The 19415-nt window shown below is 35.2% G+C and overlaps 1 protein-coding gene across 1 annotated transcript; it reads right to left on the bottom strand.

Moving 5' to 3' along the window:
- Positions 1–57: 57 nt before the first annotated feature.
- Positions 58–9861, bottom strand: LOC106075247 (THO complex subunit 6 homolog). Its single transcript, XM_013236191.2, has 13 exons — positions 9671–9861; positions 7366–7478; positions 7136–7200; positions 6396–6450; positions 6087–6138; positions 4994–5031; positions 4345–4396; positions 4045–4119; positions 3791–3893; positions 3558–3676; positions 920–1033; positions 671–799; positions 58–206 (listed from the first exon to the last, which is right to left on the bottom strand). The coding sequence occupies exons 1-13, from the start codon at positions 9683–9685 to the stop codon at positions 111–113; spliced, it is 1026 nt and encodes a 341-aa protein (XP_013091645.2). The 5' UTR covers positions 9686–9861; the 3' UTR covers positions 58–110.
- Positions 9862–19415: the final 9554 nt, after the last annotated feature.

The raw sequence follows: 19415 nt of genomic DNA, 5'->3' as shown, positions 1-19415 counted from the left end.
TATAAATTTGTCAAATGGTTTACTTACGAGAACTCTAAAATCATGACAAGAAAAAACAAAAGTACAGAAATATTTATTTACAAATGAATTCCACAAGCAGCAACTTAGTCTCATGAAAGAGGAGGTACAAATGTCAGGGAGAAAGCGGTGTATCCAAAATTTGAGCACACATCTATTTTATCACTGCTTCCTGCTACTGTCAGAACCTGAGCAATGGTAAAGAAAAAAAAATATTTGTAAGACAAAAAAAAAAATTACAAAAAAGAAGTAAAAACAGGTAAAGCTTTCAGACCTTTTGATCAATGGGATGTAAAGGTCATCTGTTTCTATTTCAAACTGTTAACGAGAGAATGACCAACCGCATTACTATCCCAGGTACTTCTTGGAGGTGGGTTGACTAAGACAAGTGCTTTGCAACTTTTCTATTATGACACCCCAAATGCTAGCTTTAAAAATCCATTATTTCAGTTCATTTTAAATCTGCTTTTAGAACTTGTGTTTTTAGTGATAAACTCAAAAACTAAAAGTATTCCATTATAATGATAGACCTTTTTTTCTCTCAAAAAAAAACAAACAAACAAAGAATGTTTCTCATCAGTAACATTAACAACTTTTGAAAATGTTGTTTAAACAAATTTCACTATAATTAATATATAATTAAGTAGCCCACCTTATTAGATTTACTGTTGTGATTAATGTCTATGCTAAAGATGGATGAAGGGTTCACAGGAACAGCCATCTTGTGTTCCCCTGCGATTGACCAATGGTTCAAGTGGTTACTACTTCCTGCTGACAAAATCTGAAACAGAAGAGGTGAGACAATTTAATGTCTTAATGCAAAGAAAGGCCTCAGAAATAAGTTATTTATAATTTAAATAAAAGTGGCTACTTATAAAGCCTGACTAGAATCAAAGCTGACCTTGTCTTCATGAAATAAAGCCACATGTTGAGCCACTCCAGGAGTTTCATAGGTGGCAGTGGGTGTCAGTGTCTTCAAGTGCCAGGTGGCTAAAGTTGGACCACCTCCCAGAAGCTAAAACAGATTGCAAGAAAAAAATTGATTTCATCTATTCTTGTTCCTAATACGGGTGTTGCAGTGGCTGAATGGTTAAGCGCTTGGCTTCTGAACCTGGGCTGCTGGATTCAAATCTCAGGGAAGACTGGGATTTTAAATTTCAGGATTTTTAGGGCACCTCTAGTCCACCCAACACTAATGGGTACCTGACTTTAGTTGGGGAAAGTAAATGTGGTTGATCATTGTGCTGTCCACATGACACCATGCTCGTTAACTGTTGGCCAAAGAAACAGATGACCTTATCATCTGCCCTATATATTGCAAGGTCTGAAAGGGGGAACTACCTTACTTTTTACTTTTCCCAAATACAAATTTATATTCAATATAAATACATATCAACACTGTAAAAGCAATGGTAGTTTTAGTTTCTTTAAACAGTTTTACTTAGAATTTGGAAAAATGTCCCTTTCTATATTATGCAAGGTAAAAATATATTAATATAATTATTATTATTTAAAACTAAATTGTACACTGTGACGATACGAAACTTGCATGCAAAATTTCATTTGAGTTTTTCCCAGCAAACCGTGAGAAACTTTAATTTTTAACTTAAACAATTAATTTCTTGTCCACCCATAACTAATTTCTTGTAGGATTTATCCCCCCTCGCACATTTCTCACGGGACGAACCTCGACATAAAACATTAACTAGCTTCTCTAGGGCTAACTTTTAATTATTGACCGCTGGACAGGTGACCAGCACACTATGAAGTCGCTGCACCCGCGCTACACGCCGCGGCCTGATAACTTTTCACACCTACCCCCCCCCCCCCCCCCCGCAGGATACACATCGCTCTAAGAATAGCATTGCACTCGGGCTGGACAGATACATATTCGCTTAAGACTTTACTCTCACGGTAGGCAACGAATATTGACCATAAATTTGACCTGTCGCCTGACATCTCCGGTACAGCGATACATGTGAGAAAATCAGCTAGCTTTCTTCCCCACCCGTTAAGCGAAATGCCCCAACTATATATAGAGAGAGACCAAAACATTCTAAGTTAGGCCCGCTAGGATTCATACAGTCTTCTCTGTTAGGAAGTTTAGTTGTGAGGTTTCATTAGGGACAAACGGCCTGGTTGCTACCCCCAATTGCTATCCCCGGTTGCTACACACGATTGCTACACCCAACTGCTATAACTACCAGATCTCCATAGAAAGCTGTAACCAGAGCAGACCACACCAGATATTCCCCCCCCAATTACATACCTGTTAGCAAGAAGGCATTGCCTACTGTCCTTGGCCCTATCATATTGCCCAGTGTCCACAGTGCCCTATACTGCCCAGTATCATCTGCCCAGTGCCCGGCCCAAACTGTCCACTGCCCAATAGCTATTGCCTAATGCCGACAGATTAGAGCAACCTTCGCAGCAGAAGATAAACAGGTGTTGAGTTAGCACGGCTCTCTACGAGCTAGAGATCACAGCTGAGAGATCGTCCCACTACAACTTAGTCTGCAGCACCAACCATCTCTACTGATAAACAGGCAGCGGCCTCACCCTAGAGCCAGTTTGCCTACAGCATAGAGACTACCCCGAGCCGACGTCCTAAGACAGAGCCGGATGACTCACCCTTCTGAGTGCCAGTCCTACGACCGCCAGAAGACGACCCACGGGCTAGCAGCTAAGAAAAATAAGTAGCAGACATAGGAACATTCTTCTCCTCCAATCACTCAATAATTAGCAATCCATGATGAGCAGTTATTTTAGATATTAGCACCTTCATTTCATTTCTTAATTATAATTTTATTTGATCACTTTCCTTTGTAAACTTTCATTCATTAAATTATTTTTATTTATGAACTTATAATATTGGTCTGTTCTTACTGTTAGTTGCGGTGTGCCTGTACAAAATCTTATATGTGAGCGGGATAAAATTAATAAAATTTCCCCTAGACTCAAATAAACGCGCCAAATATTAACTAATTAAAATCTCCTCACATACACAATCTAAGAATGGCCTATAAGGTGATACAGAAGTATGGAAAGCAAATGGAGAATAATACATCCTCTATTTAATTCATAAGTTTAAAGAACTTTGTGGGGCAGGTTATGGTAGCAAAGTGGTGAAGTGCTTTGCTTGTGAATGTAGAGTTTAAAAGTTCAAATCCAGGTGAAAACTAAGTCCACCCAATTCTAATGGGTACAACATCCACAATAACAATCAGCAACACAAGCAATGGAGCTATAGAGCTCAGTCCCATAGAGAGCTCAGTCCCATGCATTGCAAGGTCTAAAAGGGGAACTTATGTTATATCAGAAAAATAATTAATATCATTTTACAAAGTTTCACAGATGATAAGTTAATATTTATATAAAAACCAAATTGGTTTCATAGTACATTTAGACAATTACTTTAGTATTTTTGAAAGCTTTCATCTAATGTCTTAATATAATTTTTTTCATTATAATAGTACCAAAAAAAAAAAAAAAAAGCAACATATGCACATTGTAGATATTTAAATGATTGACCAACTGACCAGCCAATAATTATCTTCATCCACTGTTAAACACTTCAACCACTTCCCAATGTGAGGCCTGGCACACTTTTCATTTTCAAAGGGTTTCACAACCTGTGCTGCTTCCTTTAGTCGAACATCTGACCAATTACAAAAAAAAAATTCAAGATTAACTTACTAATTGGGGAAAAATCACAATTAAAACTATATTGTAAATATCTGTCTGCTTCTTACTTCATCAAATCAAAACTGACCCCATATGACTGCAGTGCCATCTTCTGAAGCAGAAATCAAATTCTTCCCATCATCCTTTGTGACAATAGAGTGTATGTAGTCTGTGTGGCCACTGAATGAGTTCTGCATAGTAAAGAATGGTATAGTAATTTTTATATTCCAAAGTTATGTGAATATGTTGAAAAAAAAAAATTTAACAACAAAAATAAGGACAACTTGTAGCATTCAGAAAATAAATTTGGTTCTAAGGTAAAAATATTTAGCAAATTTTTACCAAGTAGGATCCATTTTCAATGTCCCAAGAATGTACAAGATGGTCTCCAGCTCCTGCATAGAGAACCATGCTGCTCTAAAAAATAAATTTGTAACAATTTAAAATTAGCCATAATGAAATTTAAATGGGTGAAATCTTTGATACTTAATGAAATCTCTATAAAAAAAAAAGATGCAGGGAACACACTACTGTCTGTCTAATCAATAAATGTAGAATTTTAAAAAGTATGTTATCTGTTGCTAAAGAACTATGAGGTAAGTGTGTATTTAACATATTCATTGTATTTTAAACATGTCTTACACTGTCTTGATGGATTACACAAGAATTGATCTCAGCATGTGAAAAAACGCCCCTGAAAACAAAATTACAAATTTATAAGTAAATACAATCAAAAGCAAATATATATTACATTCTAAGTACGTTAGAGTCATTTAGAAAATGCTTTGCCAAAAAGATTTTACTTTTTTTTTGTTGTTCTAAATGCCTGACTAGTTAGTGTTACTTACAGATGCCTACATGCCTGACTAGTTAGTGTTACTTACAGATGCCTACATGCCTGACTAGTTAGTGTTACTTACAGATGCCTACATGCCTGGCTAGTTAGTGTTACTTACAGATGCCTACATGCCTGACTAGTTAGTGTTACTTACAGATGCCTACATGCCTGACTAGTTAGTGTTACTTACAGATGCCTACATGCCTGACTAGTTAATTTTACTTACATAGATATACCTACATGTCTGACTAGTTAGTGTTACTTACAGAGATGCCTACATGCCTGACTAGTTAGTGTTACTTACAGAGATGCCTACATGCCTGACTAGTTAGTTTTACTTACAGAGATGCTTACATGCCTCACTAGTTAGTGTTACATACATAGATATAGTACTACCTACATGTCTGACTAGTTAGTGTTATTTAGGGCAAACTTTCCCAATTCTTTACTTACTTTTTGGGAATTGAGAGACTCCAGGCAACTTTGGGATTCTGAAATTTATATGATATTATTAAATAGAAGAATTACCTTAAATGAAGGTTCTTTTTTCAAAAGCAAGGTAACCCTATAGAAAATTGAAATTTATTTTTTTTTAGCATTCATAATTAAACCTGAAATGTTTTATTTCTGTTATATTCTTTAACTTTTTCTAACCAATGAATTTGTTTTTAATAATTAATAAGATTTCTAACTTGAGTCTTTTAAATCAAAAACCTCTACATTACAAGATTATGTCGTCTATTGTATTTCTGTATTAGATAAATTTATCTTAAAATTTAAAATGTTAAGTCTAAACATTATTGCACAAAATGCCCCTTTGAAATATAATGAAAGTTAAATATAAAAAAATTTACTTATACTGAGTGAAATTGTATCAATTATTATGAATCAATCATAACTGTTTGCAAAAACTTATTTTAGTCTCCAGTTTTTGAGACTTTTATGCATCTTCTACCTTACATATTAACAAGTGTCTCATTTGTGCTTTGGGGGGAGAGCACCATTTAATCACTGCCATAATTTTATTATTGCACAGCTAATCTTAATATTAAAACAAATTAATTAATTACAATAAATTGATTCACTAATTGGTAAATTTTCTTTTTGATTGACATATTGTCATCAGACAACAATGAGTAATTGTGCAAAGTTTCAACTTATCCGAGCATGGGAAGTGGGAGAAATAAAGAGTGAAAGAATTGGACCAGACTGACAGATGGAGTGAGCTCACAAAAAAAAAAAAAAGACATTATATTGTTGCTCTGTTTTTAACAAAGTTGTCTGTCGGTATCAGTTATTTAAATATATCCCTGGACTAGATCACAATGTCTCATCATTAGAATCTATGCAGGCATGTCTGATCTTTGACCAAAAAGTTAAAGTGTGTTTTGTTGTTTTTTTTAAAATATAAATAATATAAATATTAAGATTAAAAAAAAATAATCATCTATTAGAAGAACTATGCCATCTGAAAATTGGTTATTAGAAATATAAGTTTGTGTGAAAAATACTATGCATTAAAAAAAAACACAGACTTTGCACATACTTTGGCTATAATGTCTGACCATTTGTAAGCTTGAATATCCCCTTCACCAGCACTGAAAAACAAAACTCAAAAAGTACAAATTAATAAAGACAATTTAAAGCCTTAAAAAATTATAAGACAATGTCTGAGTTGATTGTTTCTCTGTCAACTTCCCAGCAGCAGCAAATTTAAAGCATTGTACTATCACTATATAATCTGATTGATTACTTTAAGATAGCTTTTAGACTCAAGTAGTTTGCCAAATTTACCCAAGGTTTCAAATATAATGTTTTTCAAAGATAATTAGAAATAAAATATTAATTTACTTACCAAATCAAAAAAATGTCTGTGCTGCAGAGACTGTAAATACCTCCTTGGTCATACACTTGATAAAAAAATAAATAAAAAAATCTATGCAATATTTAAAACAGAGATCTTATTAATAGAAAATAATCTACTTCTGTGGTCATTCAAATAAATAATTTTACTTTGTATCCATGGTAAGTTTAACATGCTATGGAACAGCAAGCTATCATGGTACAACCCAGGGAAAAATCTAGCATAAACTTAAAATAAACAGCTGTCTAAACTTAGTTTAAACCAATACTAGAACATATGCATCCTCTATTTCTAGCTTTGTAACTGAAATAAGGTATAATAAGATTAATTTATGCTTGTATTTCTTCTAAACCAACCAGGCAGTAAAATAATTCCACTATAGGTCTGATAAAGTGAAGTATTTCATATATCAAGGGCTTTAATTCAGTTTGAAACCTGGAGGATATTTAAAGATTTTTTATTTTGAATGTTCAACCTTCACACAGCAGACAAATGTTCACGTGCAAGGCAATGTCAAACCCTCATATATTATAGTAGGCAACAGGCAAAGGTAAACATTACATCACTGTCTAATGGAGCAGTAAGTACTTGTCATGAACCACTTAACTTTTTACATCAATATAACATCCCTACATTGTAACAATATTAATTGATTAATTAAATATGAAATCATAGAAATAATGTAGAAGAACAAAGTTTTTTTTTTTAGTTTTCCTAAATAATAAATTTACCATGAAAGGAAAATATAGGACACTTTGATTCATCAGATGCATCAGGAGATAGAGCAGCAGTCAGACTAGAGAATGTACACAACATTATTAGATGGAATGCAATGGAAGTCTTTCAATATACACTTAAAGATAGCAGATTCTATTTATTCTCTGAAAGTGAATTTATTCATGCATATATTCAACCTAAAGCTTATAATTTATAAACATTTCATGTAGATAAAAAAAATAACCTGAAAAGAGCAATATCTCCAAATTTATTTGCAGCTGCCAGGTACTTTCCACAAGGAGAAAATTTTGTATCATATACAACATTGTGTAGCATATAAAGGCATGCCTGTCGAGACTAAAGTTTTAAGACATAATTTAATATATATATATATATATATACTATACTTATATTCAGTTTTAAAACAAAAAAATTATAATAAATAAAATAACTAACAGCAAATGCACAATGATTTAAGGGACCAGCAAGTTTTCAAAATCAAGTGAGCCAATTTAAGTTGAGATATATATATATATATATATATGTTAGCTGCATGTGAGATGAAACAATCAAATTAAAAATCATACAATGGGGTAGCTGTGTTCCAAATTTCAAGCTTCTATCTAGTATGGTTATAAAGTTATGATGAGATACAAACGAAAATTCATTTTTTCGATCACAGTTTTTTTTACATTTTCTATCTATTATAGTCCAATTTTCTACACATAAAACAGCATATAACTTGCTCCTATATAACATAGAAAGATAAATATGGTATCATTGTAAACCTCTCAGCAAGCTCTACATAACTATATAGTATCTATTCTTATACGTTTATTTTGAATTTTTTGTCAAAGTACCTAGTAACAGTAGCCTGAGTATCTTAAGAGTAGTCAGTTCAGTAGTAATTTAGTCATGCATGACTAAATGCATGACCAGCCCTGGCATAATCATCTTCTTTTATTGAAGTAAAGTCTGTATTATATTAATTAAGATATATATTTTATTAATCTATATACTATAGAGGTCTATCATATAATCATATCTAGACTAGATCTATTAACAGATAAGAATTTTACATTTTTAGCGGCCCCGAAAGTGGAAAAGATGCTATAGTTTTATGTGAAATGTCTGTCCGTCCATCCTGTTTAGATCTCGTAAACAAGAAAAGATAGTGAAAATCCGACATCAAAATATTTTAGACCATTCAAAGTTCTGATGCAACAGCTACTTTTTTCTTTTCTGAAAGCGAAAAATCTAATTTTTAAATCACTTTTATGCAAGCAGTTTTTTCAAAAAAGTACATCACTTTTATAACTATTAAACACTCAAACACTTGAGGCTCTTTATTAGGGGAGCCATTTACCATATTTTTAACACATTTATACTTGTACAAACAGTTGTAGATTTTTTGTCAAAAATTTTTGTTTTTATATTTGTATTGTTACATTTTATGTAAGTTCTGTTTTCTAAGTACTATATTTACACACAAATGTTTACTATTTTTTTAAAGAGAAAAAATCTATTTAGTATGCATTATAAGTTAGACATAATTTTAAACGAATAGTAATCTTGTCAACTGCATTTTTTACCTTTTTTTTTATACTATGCAGCATTGGATTTGAATAAGAGATTGATGAGCCTTTTTCAAAACAATTAGATCAATTATAAGACATCAGTTAGGCCAGGTAGGCGCGGTGGCTGAGCGGTAAAACGCTTGGCTTCTGAACCGGGGGTCCCAGGTTTGAATCCTGGTGAAGACTGGAGTTTTCAACTTCAGAATCTTTGGGCGCCTCATCAACCAGCTCTAATGGGTACCTGACATTAGTTGGGGAAAAGTAAAGGCGGTTGGACGTTGTGCTGGCTACATGACACCCTTGTTAACCGTAGGCTACAAAAACAGATGAACTTTACATCATCTGCCCTATAGACCACAAGGTCTGAAAGAGGAACTAGTTAGGCCAGGTTCACATCTAACTTTACATTCAACTTCACCTATCCTTTGATCTGCTGGATCGTTGGGGCACTACACAAGATCTGTCAACCTTCTTTTTCCATTCTTATATGTCATTTGTCATGATTTGTCTTTGAAATAATTTCATTCGGATAGTCTACATGTTCTTTCTGAAAATATTGAAGCCTGCCTGGGTGGATCACTTCGGGGGCCGATTTTGAGTTTGTGTTTACACAAACTCATTGAAACTGTCTTTGTAACCTTGCTTAATTAGAGTTAGAGTCTACTTGATAATTTCAACAGTCTATGAGACACTAGAGTAGACTAGTCGTACTACTACTGAGTACTGTACTACTAAACTACTACTAGATCTAGACTTAACTAGATCTAGACAGAGTTATGAGTAAGTAATGAGTTATTAATATTAGCAGTTGAGTTTTTAGAGTAATTAGAGTAAAAGTTACTAGATCTAGATCTAGATGATAGATCTAGAATAATCTAGATGATAGTTTGATAGATCTAGATCTAGATCTAGATCTAGTAACTAGACTAGATCTAGTTACACTAGTTAACTATTAACATAGTATATACATACTTCTTTTAAATGCATAATGGACCAAGATAGCACGATCTAGAGGTCTAGTTTATCTAGATCTAGATCTGGTCTATAATTATATATAATTTAATAGTAAAAATGATCTGTCGCCGGTATAAATAAGAATTTTTCGAATCATGGGCCAAAACAGGAAGCTCTTTCTTTCATTTTCAATTCTACATTTGAAAACAATCAACAAAGCAACGGGATGAAACAAAACAATATGGTAATTCTGAAATGGACTAAGCCTAGACTCTACATACAGATCTAAACATTTTCACGTAAATCGGTTTAAAATATAGTTAAAAAGATCTAGATCTAGACCTAAATTTAAATTATATTATCTACATATAGATCTAGCTAGATCTAGTCGTTTTCATTCCGTAAATTATTTCGATAATTTTTTAGGCACCTACTCAACATTTGTATATTATTATAGACCTAGATCTAGATCTATATCTATCTATAGATCTATATATTTATATCATATGTACATTAGATCTAGTATATAATTTTTATATTCACTTATCTTATTATTATTATTTTATTAAATCTAATATTAAAGTCATTAAAGACCCTATAAGAATAAGGCTATGGGCAGTATGGGTGGACCACAGTAATCAGTAAGAATCGTATCGGACATGACGCGTAGGACGTTATCATCTTTTTTTTTTTGAAGCAACATCTGTATCATATAAGAAGACATTGACATAATCGGAGGTGTACCCTCAGGTCAGCATAACTACCATAACACTCATCGTACTCTTAGACAGTCATAGTAGTTGATAGTAGTCATATAGTCAGAGTCATACTCAGCATAGTGACACTCTGCATACTCATAGTGTTGATAGATATACTGATATAGACATAGATCTAGATCTAGATCATTATAATATTATTTAATATTTATTAATATTATATTAATATAATATAGTATAGAGTATAGATTATATAAATGTAGATCTATGTCTATATTAACTATATAGCCTATACATTAATACAATATTACAATATATATTGATCTAGAAAAATCTAGAAGATTAGATCTATTGAAATCGATTCATCTAGGTACATTGACAACAAAATTCAAAATAAATAGAGGATATCTATAAATATAACAACTAGAGGAACTAGACTCGTCTAGAGGACACCAAGTTTATCTTTCTATGTTATATACTAGGAGCGAAGTTAAGCCATTTTATTTTATGTGTATAATATAATATACAAATGGAGAAAATATTCTAAAAACTGATTGAAAAAATGAATATTTTGTCTTTAACTCATACTCATACAATAACTTAATAACCATCATGATAGATCTAGAAGGAATCTTGAAATTTGGAAGTATGTAGGCCTACCCTGAATATGATTTATAATTTCATTGCTTCATCTCCCATGCCTTAAGTTTCCCAATCCTAACATCTTTAGAATTCCTATAGCCCCTAACCCTTTAATAAAACATAATAAAAAAAATAAATTATTTTTTTATTTTTTTTACTATTTCAAAGCCTAACCCTAACTCATACATTCTACATAAAAAGTTGGTTAATACTGTTATTTTAGATTTATATGTAATATCATTCTTACTGTGGCATTATACATCTCAATTGATGATCTTTTACAAAGTTTATATCTACACATTCTGTCTGTTAAAAAAGTTTTCACACATTATTTCTCCCACCCCCAATCTCGGATCAAGCTAAAATTTTGCACAATTATTTCTTTTACCTGACAAAACAAGAATGAAGTTTTAAAAAATTAAACAATTAGTTAATTAACTATTGGTAATTAATTCTTTTGTTTGGTATCAAACAAGGTAAAGAAATTGTACTTGATATGTTTATATACTGTTACGAATCTCACTATTCAGTCTCTCTGCAAACTGCACCTTACACAACCAACGTAAAGAACTTGACAACTCAGGGCTCCAAAGTAACGTAACACTTTAATAGTTGAATAAATAACAGCCAATACTGTACAATTGGCAACACGTACACTGTACAAATATCTCTCCGATAACACTGTTCCGCAGTATCAACTCTTGCACTGGCCTCTCCGTCTCGTTCCGGGCTTGCACTGGGTTCAACAGTTCAGGACTGACTTCACACACTAGGATCGTTGTGTCGGACTCGATCGCAGACCAAGATCAAGACGCCAGCCGTCTCAACTGTACTTGACAGTACTCCGCACTGAACCGTCGTAATGCTCCGTACAGAACCACACCGCTGAACTGTGTTGTAGTCGACCGGACTGTAGTGAACCGGGCTCTGAACCCCTGCCGTGAACCGTCTTGACTGCGCCATCTCCGCTCTTATATAGGGTCCCTACTGGCCTTCTCGAACCGGACAGAACGCCGCTCGACGTTTCTAGGTGGTCAGATGACTCCAACTCTCGTGACGCTCCTGAGCTCTGTTCACGACGTCGATCCTTCCCGGACCGCCGTCGATCCTTCCCGAACCGCCGTGTTGACACTCGTCTCGGCTGACAGTCGTAACTCGTCACGGTTGACCGCTCGTCTAGCGCTGGCCTGGGGCGATTTGCGTCGGCTGACTACACACACACCACTACCCCCGTTTGTGCCACCACCAGGTTTATAACACTGCCCCCTCCTTAGATCTGTCCGTCCCGGACAGAATCGACATCATGACATTGGCTGTAAAGTTCCATCGCTGCAGGCGGGGGTCGATCAGTGGCAGTTGGCTTGCCTCTTGAGCTTGATGGAGCCATCCATGTTGCAGTCAGCTTCCTTCTTCTCCTCCAGTTGGCCTTCACCTGTTTGCCTCGGCGTCGTGCTTTCATCGCCAACCACGTTGAATTTAGTAAACGTTTTCTTCTTTTCCTCCAGTTAGCCTTCATCTGGTTGCATTGATGTCGTGAGCGCATCGTCATCCATGTTGCACTCAAGAAAAGTAGCCTTCTTCTTCTTCTCCGCCAGTTGGTCTTCGTGTGGCTGCAGTTATTTCTTGGTAGAATCACCATGCACGTTGGACTACGCAAACGCCGCCTTCTTCTTTTCCTCCAGTTGATCGTCCTCTTGTTGCAGTGACGTTTTGGTTGCATCGCTCTCTTGTCTGTCGGTACTGAGGACAGCCACTTGACACATGGAGAGGTAAAGGATGTAAGGGCAGGGATTACCAAGATTGTTGACCAAAGAGGTGGCTTCATAGGGCTTTGCGAAGAAGGACTGGGATGGGCTTCAAATCCACAGGACAGGGAATTGTGGGACAAGTCATCATCTTCAGCATTGTCTGGGGGGCATGCTTGTGGGGCAGGTTGGTAACACTCCTCGTGCAAAGGTCCCTCGTCTTCGGCTTCAGGCTCCATTTGGCTTTCTTCACCACCATCAGGACCTCTCTCTCTCGTCTCAGTATCGGGCCAATCGCCTGTTGGTTTCAGACCTTGTCGATGACTTTCATCGTGCGGATGTCCATCAACTTCAACGTCAAGCTTCCTTGGATTCTTTTCACCACCATCAGGACGTTCCTCTCCAGTCTTGGCAGCCTGACCAACGTCTGTTGGGTGCCGATCTAGCTGGTATCTTCCGACTTGCAATTGTCTCTCAACGACTTCATCAGGTATCACTGGGTTCTCATGATCACCATCAGGGCTTCTCTCGCTGATCTTAGCATCTGGACGAACGTCTGTAGAGTCCAAGCCTCGTCGGTAGCTTTCATCATGTAAACGTCCCTCAGCAACAGGCTTGTAGGCAAACTCAGCGTTCTCTTGATCTGTCTCTTTCGGCTCCACAAGTCTGTACTCCTTGTTTTCGGATTCACAGGCAGCACCACCGTCATCAGCATTGCCATTGTTACTGCTTATTGATTCGCAGCATTGGGTGGGTAATTGTTCAATGTCCAACGATGGTGAATCTCCTTCATCTTTCAAGTCTCCTTGGTCGTACAAGGTTTCTTCCACCACGTCCATCGTTTTCACCACGGGGCTGGTCATTTCCTTCACTGAGGTACCCATCTTTTTAATCTCTCTACAGAACTCCTCTGTGTTCTTCTTCAATGTCACACTCATCTCTTCTAGCATGATACGGGTACTGGTGATCTGTTGCTGCATGCTACTGGTGAGCTGTTCCAGCAAGTTAGGTTCGACTTCAAAAAGATATGTGTCCGGATCTTCTTTTTCTTCCAAAATGTCTTCTCGGAGGCGTGCTTGTAAAGTTTCCTTGTTACCATATACCTTCAGCCTTCGTCCACGGAGTTCTTCCTTCAGTTCTCTAAATTCAAGTTCGTACAGCAGTTTCAGACAAGCCATAGTAGATCCGATCCAATCCGATTCCGATCCGATCCCACTTCTGACACCAGTTGTTACGAATCTCACTATTCAGTCTCTCTGCAAACTGCACCTTACACAACCAACGTAAAGAACTTGACAACTCAGGGCTCCAAAGTAACGTAACACTTTAATAGTTGAATAAATAACAGCCAATACTGTACAATTGGCAACACGTACACTGTACAAATATCTCTCCGATAACACTGTTCCGCAGTATCAACTCTTGCACTGGCCTCTCCGTCTCGTTCCGGGCTTGCACTGGGTTCAACAGTTCAGGACTGACTTCACACACTAGGATCGTTGTGTCGGACTCGATCGCAGACCAAGATCAAGACGCCAGCCGTCTCAACTGTACCTGACAGTACTCCGCACTGAACCGTCGTAATGCTCCGTACAGAACCACACCGCTGAACTGTGTTGTAGTCGACCGGACTGTAGTGAACCGGGCTCTGAACCCCTGCCGTGAACCGTCTTGACTGCGCCATCTCCGCTCTTATATAGGGTCCCTACTGGCCTTCTCGAACCGGACAGAACGCCGCTCGACGTTTCTAGGTGGTCAGATGACTCCAACTCTCGTGACGCTCCTGAGCTCTGTTCACGACGTCGATCCTTCCCGGACCGCCGTCGATCCTTCCCGAACCGCCGTGTTGACACTCGTCTCGGCTGACAGTCGTAACTCGTCACGGTTGACCGCTCGTCTAGCGCTGGCCTGGGGCGATTTGCGTCGGCTGACTACACACACACCACTACCCCCGTTTGTGCCACCACCAGGTTTATAACAATACGTTGAATTAATCCCCTTTATACTTTATAGAGAGAAAGCCTACATTCAAATATTTACTTGCTAGTTTTAACCTTGCAGCAGCTTTACTAACTGTTTCATATTGCTACATTTATCAAAGAAAAGTCTTAATATTTGTGGTTGCTTTTGAACTTTAATTTTATTGTGATAGATTTTTTTTTTTTAAATATTGTTTTTGTTTTGTTTTCACAGACTGTTGTTTTTGAATTGGTAAAGCAATTCTACTTTATCTACTCAAAACACAAAAAAAAAAACAATTCAGAAGGACACATTTTGTTATCACTAACAACTTTGAAAGATCACAATGCTCCCCAAAGGTAACCCAGGGAAGGAGATCTCAGAGAAATTTGCTTCCTACTTACCTTCCTTTCAGGATATCTTTGATGAAGAATCTTTCTACATATTTGCATTTTGCCTGACTGTAGGAGCATTTATATTGGCCTTTTTGGCATCCCGTTACATAACTGTCAAAGATGCAGGGCACTTGGATTAACTCAAATGTTAGAATTATACAGTTGTCCCTAACTATTAGGACATTTTATTTCAAATGGCTGTTAACTTCACTTCTGTACATTTTGTTTTTGTATTAAGTTAAGAATGCTCATTTTTTAAATTTATTTTTCATTTATCTTACTAGTCAAATTAATTGAATCCTGAGTTTTTACACGGCTATGTGCAATATTGTTCAATAATCTCTCTTCAATGTTTAAAGCATTTCTATTAATATTCCTGTTAAAAAATCTGGATGTATTTGCAATGTAATATTATAGTGTAAATATAGATTATAATAACATGATTATGAGTTGTTATTGACATTTCTTATAGATCCAATGTGTTTATTTGTGAAGTGATAATGTCATTTTGAGAAGCTGATAACAACTAAAAGGTTTATGTATAATCCAGCTCAGTGATGCCCAAAATACAGCCCGCAGGCCACAACCAGCCCGCGGCATGGTTTCTTCCGGCCCAAAGAATTGTCGGTACAAAGTGTAAAAAATCCTCCTTCACTCCGAAAAATAAAAAAGGTTGAAAGATGTTTTTTTACCTACGTTAGGGTGCTCATTTTTCCTCTGATGGATTGGTACCACGACATTGAACATTTGTTTTGTTTATGAAATGGGAGAGCTAAAGAAACTTTAAGTGGAATCTGAATTTACTTTTTTGTGGAATATGATAACAAATATTGCTGTTTAAAAAAAAACTCAAAATATAAACAGCATTATAAACATATATGACAGCATTCTCTGTTTGAGCCGTGATTGTTAAACTACTTCTAAAAAAAGAATGGAGGATCAATGGGAATTTTTACCTAAAAGAGAAAAGAAAATCGGTCGTTGAATGTTGCTAAAATTTAAAGTAGAGAAATGAAGCCAGTTTCCGATGCATAAAAAAAAAAAGTTAAACATCCAATATTCTATTAATTAATGTAAGTATTACATCTACAAGTTTTTAATAAAATAATTTCAGGTCTAATATAGGATGGGCCTCACTGATCTAGCTCATTCTAAAAAAATAATATGCAAAAGCAGAAATATCAGATTAGACAGGCCAAACTGCATCCAAACCCTAACAAAAGAAACAGAAAAGACACCACTAAAGACCTGTACTTGGTCATCAAAAAAAATATCGGGGAAAATTTGCCAAGCCAGAGCAGAAGAAGAAGGGAAAAAAGAAAAGGTGAAACAAGCTACTGAATAAAGGTACTCCTGCACACCCAACTGCTGCAAGAGACCTGTGCAATGCATTTAATTAAGAGTCAAGCAATTGAAGAATTTGACAACATCCCAATTAAGGTGCTAAAGGCAGACTTGACTCTAGTGTGAAGCTTTTCTACCCTTTCTTCTGCAAGATACGGTATGGGAAAAAGAAGTGCCACCAGAGTGGAAGGCTACCCCCTTAAACTCACCAAGAAAGGCAAACTTAGTTCCTTCTCCAACTACCAAGAGATAATGCTGCTGTCCAATCCAGGAAAGGTGTTTAACCACATCCTCCTGAACTGAATGAAAGATGCTGTAGATCCACATTTCCTTGACCAACAAGCTGGTTTCGAAAGGAGAGATCACAGATCAGATAGTGCCTGAAAAAGTTACAAACGTCCTCAGGAAGTCATATGAGGGGATGACTTGCAGAATAGTGAATGGCAGACAACTGACAGATCCATTTGAAGTCCAAACAGGAGTGAGACAAGGCTGTTTACTATGTCCCTTCTTGTTTCTGCTAGACATAGTTTGGCTCATGAAGACAGCAATACCTGGGCTCATAATCATAATAAATTCTAGCAGAGTATAAATATGATAAATACTGGCTACACCATGTGACACTTTAATTATTCAAAAGCTGAACAACAAAAAACAAAGCATTCTTATGTTTTGTAACAAAACAAATGGGTAAAACAAATTGAATTTTTTTTGGGGGGAGTTTTAATACAAAATACTCCAATGAAGTACAGTACCAGTAATGGAAAAGATCAGAATATCATTGTACCAGTTCAAAACAAACAATTTTACATTGTGAAAGGGGGGAAAACGTCATTGCAATAATTTCAGAACATATGTGTAAAAAAAAACTACAAAATAAAAATGGAAAAAAAGAGTAACAAGAAATCATATGTGTTTATAATAAATACATTATGGATATCAGTTTAGTTTATTATTTCTGATTTAGTTAAAAGCATGTAGACCTTAAAATTACATTTGAAAGGTTCTTTCTTGTGAGAGAAAAAATGTTAAATTACATGAACAAAAAAATTAAAGAATTGTGAAAATGCAAATGAACATGAAATAAAATAGTCATTAGGGTTCATCTTAATATGCCAAAAGAAATGAAGCACTAAGGCAAAAATGTTCAAATTCATGGTGCTAATACTGATTACAATATAATGTCAAACAAAAACAGTTTGTCAAGTATACAGTGTAAACCTCAACTAGAATGAAAGTTCTGCATCAATGGTATGGATTTCAATTATATATCAAGTCAATAACAAGTAAAAGGTAATATACATTCTGTCAGGAGATTCTTTGGTTGAGTACAAGGTCAAATAAATAATCCCTAAACTGTTCCCATATTTGATAAGAAATATATTTCAAAACAGCTTAAGGTGACCTCCAGTAGAAGACAACACATCCAACAAAAAAATTGTAGATGAAATATAATTGATTTAGTTGCAGATTTGTAAACATTAAACAATTGTATCCTTTGTTCTGTTAAGTATAGTTTCACATTGGCAACCTAAATGGGCAACCTAAATGAGGCTGCAACACACAATAAGAAACAAAAAAAATAAGTGCACTATTATATCTGTTGTTGATTGTGTAATGGTCCTATTCTATAACGAAATAGCATAACTGAAAAGAAATTAAAAAAAAAAAAAGATTTTTCCCCAAGAGCTATACACAAATAAAGTACCGGATATACAAAAAGAGTCCCTGGGCTATTGCCTGTTCCAAGCATATACTGGATTAAAAAGTATCAAATTTAAAGTGAGAAGTAGAAAATGTCATGGTCAGTTTATAATCATGTCAAATCTTTGTGAGCTACTAATATATATTTGGTAAAATATGTATCAATTCCTTTCTTAAACAAATAAGAAAAGGTTTTGGTAATTATTACTTTCTTAAATCAGAAAGGGTTAAGTTTGTAACAAAAATTACCGGGATTTCATTACTATCTCAAAAAAAAAAAAAAAAAGCCGATGTTATTTTTGTTTAATCAGTTCTAAAACTTAGAAAATACGACGTACTCAAAATGTCCAATGACTGATGATTTTTACTTCCATCACAAACAAAAACAAACAAGTCTGGTCGGGTATGAACTGAACAGATAAGGTAGTACAAGATCAAAGAAATTTTCTTAAAATATGACTGAGAAATATTTCATAGTCTTATGAATCTCAGATCTGATTCAAAAACGGAAATGCCATTTATGACAAAAGTTTACAAACTAGTACAAATTACCTGAACCTATCGCATTAAAATGATAAACAGAAAATTATGGTATATATTTCAAGAATTAAAACACAAATAAGACTGCAATGAAAAAAAGGCCAATACAAATGAGAATATTAAACTGAATCAACTTCTTTTATTGTAAAGGTGTTTACTTTCACTGATGCCAGTACGTAGTAAACATAATCAATTGTTACCAACACAAAACTAAATGCAAATTGGTGCTGCTGCAGACTAGAAAATACTTTCTGGAAAATTGTAAGACTAATATTCTGAACAATTAAGAATCTACAAAAAATATTCTAAACATCTCTATGAAAAAGCTAACTTTTATTTTCCTATTCATATTAGTGAAAAACTTAAGTTACAATATATTGCAACATAAAATAAAGAGCCAAAAATATGTAATCAATAGGACTGCATATAGAACAGCATGAGAAGCTGAAAAGTTCCACATGTTGATTGTCAGCGCTTGTTCTGAATAAATTAGAATATTTCAGTACTTGATGGAACTCACATCAGTGTCTTCTCGTCAGTTAAGAGGTTACAATAAAAAAAAGGATAATACCCAAAGATCTTTAAAATTAAAGAAGAGATTTTCAATTCTCATTAACATCTTGCATATTATAATAGAGCAGATAATTTTATTTCAAATGCAGCATACTCCAATCTTCAACTTAAAAAAACAAGTAAGACCATTGTAAATTCATAGTAA

This window comes from Biomphalaria glabrata, chromosome 12 (assembly GCF_947242115.1).
Source record: "Biomphalaria glabrata chromosome 12, xgBioGlab47.1, whole genome shotgun sequence".
NCBI lineage: Eukaryota > Metazoa > Mollusca > Gastropoda > Planorbidae > Biomphalaria > Biomphalaria glabrata.
The sequence above is the reverse complement of the archived record's forward strand: the minus strand, read 5'-3'. Positions and strand labels throughout refer to the sequence as shown.

Bases quoted from the DNA above. Each gene is read 5' to 3' on its own strand.
- LOC106075247 (XM_013236191.2), bottom strand. The intron at 7,201-7,365 runs GTTATTTTTTTT...TACATTCTCTAG, and splicing joins GGAGATATTGCTCTTTTCAG to TCTGACTGCTGCTCTATCTC. The intron at 5,032-6,086 runs GTATGTGCAAAG...TATAAATTTCAG, and splicing joins GGTCAGACATTATAGCCAAA to AATCCCAAAGTTGCCTGGAG.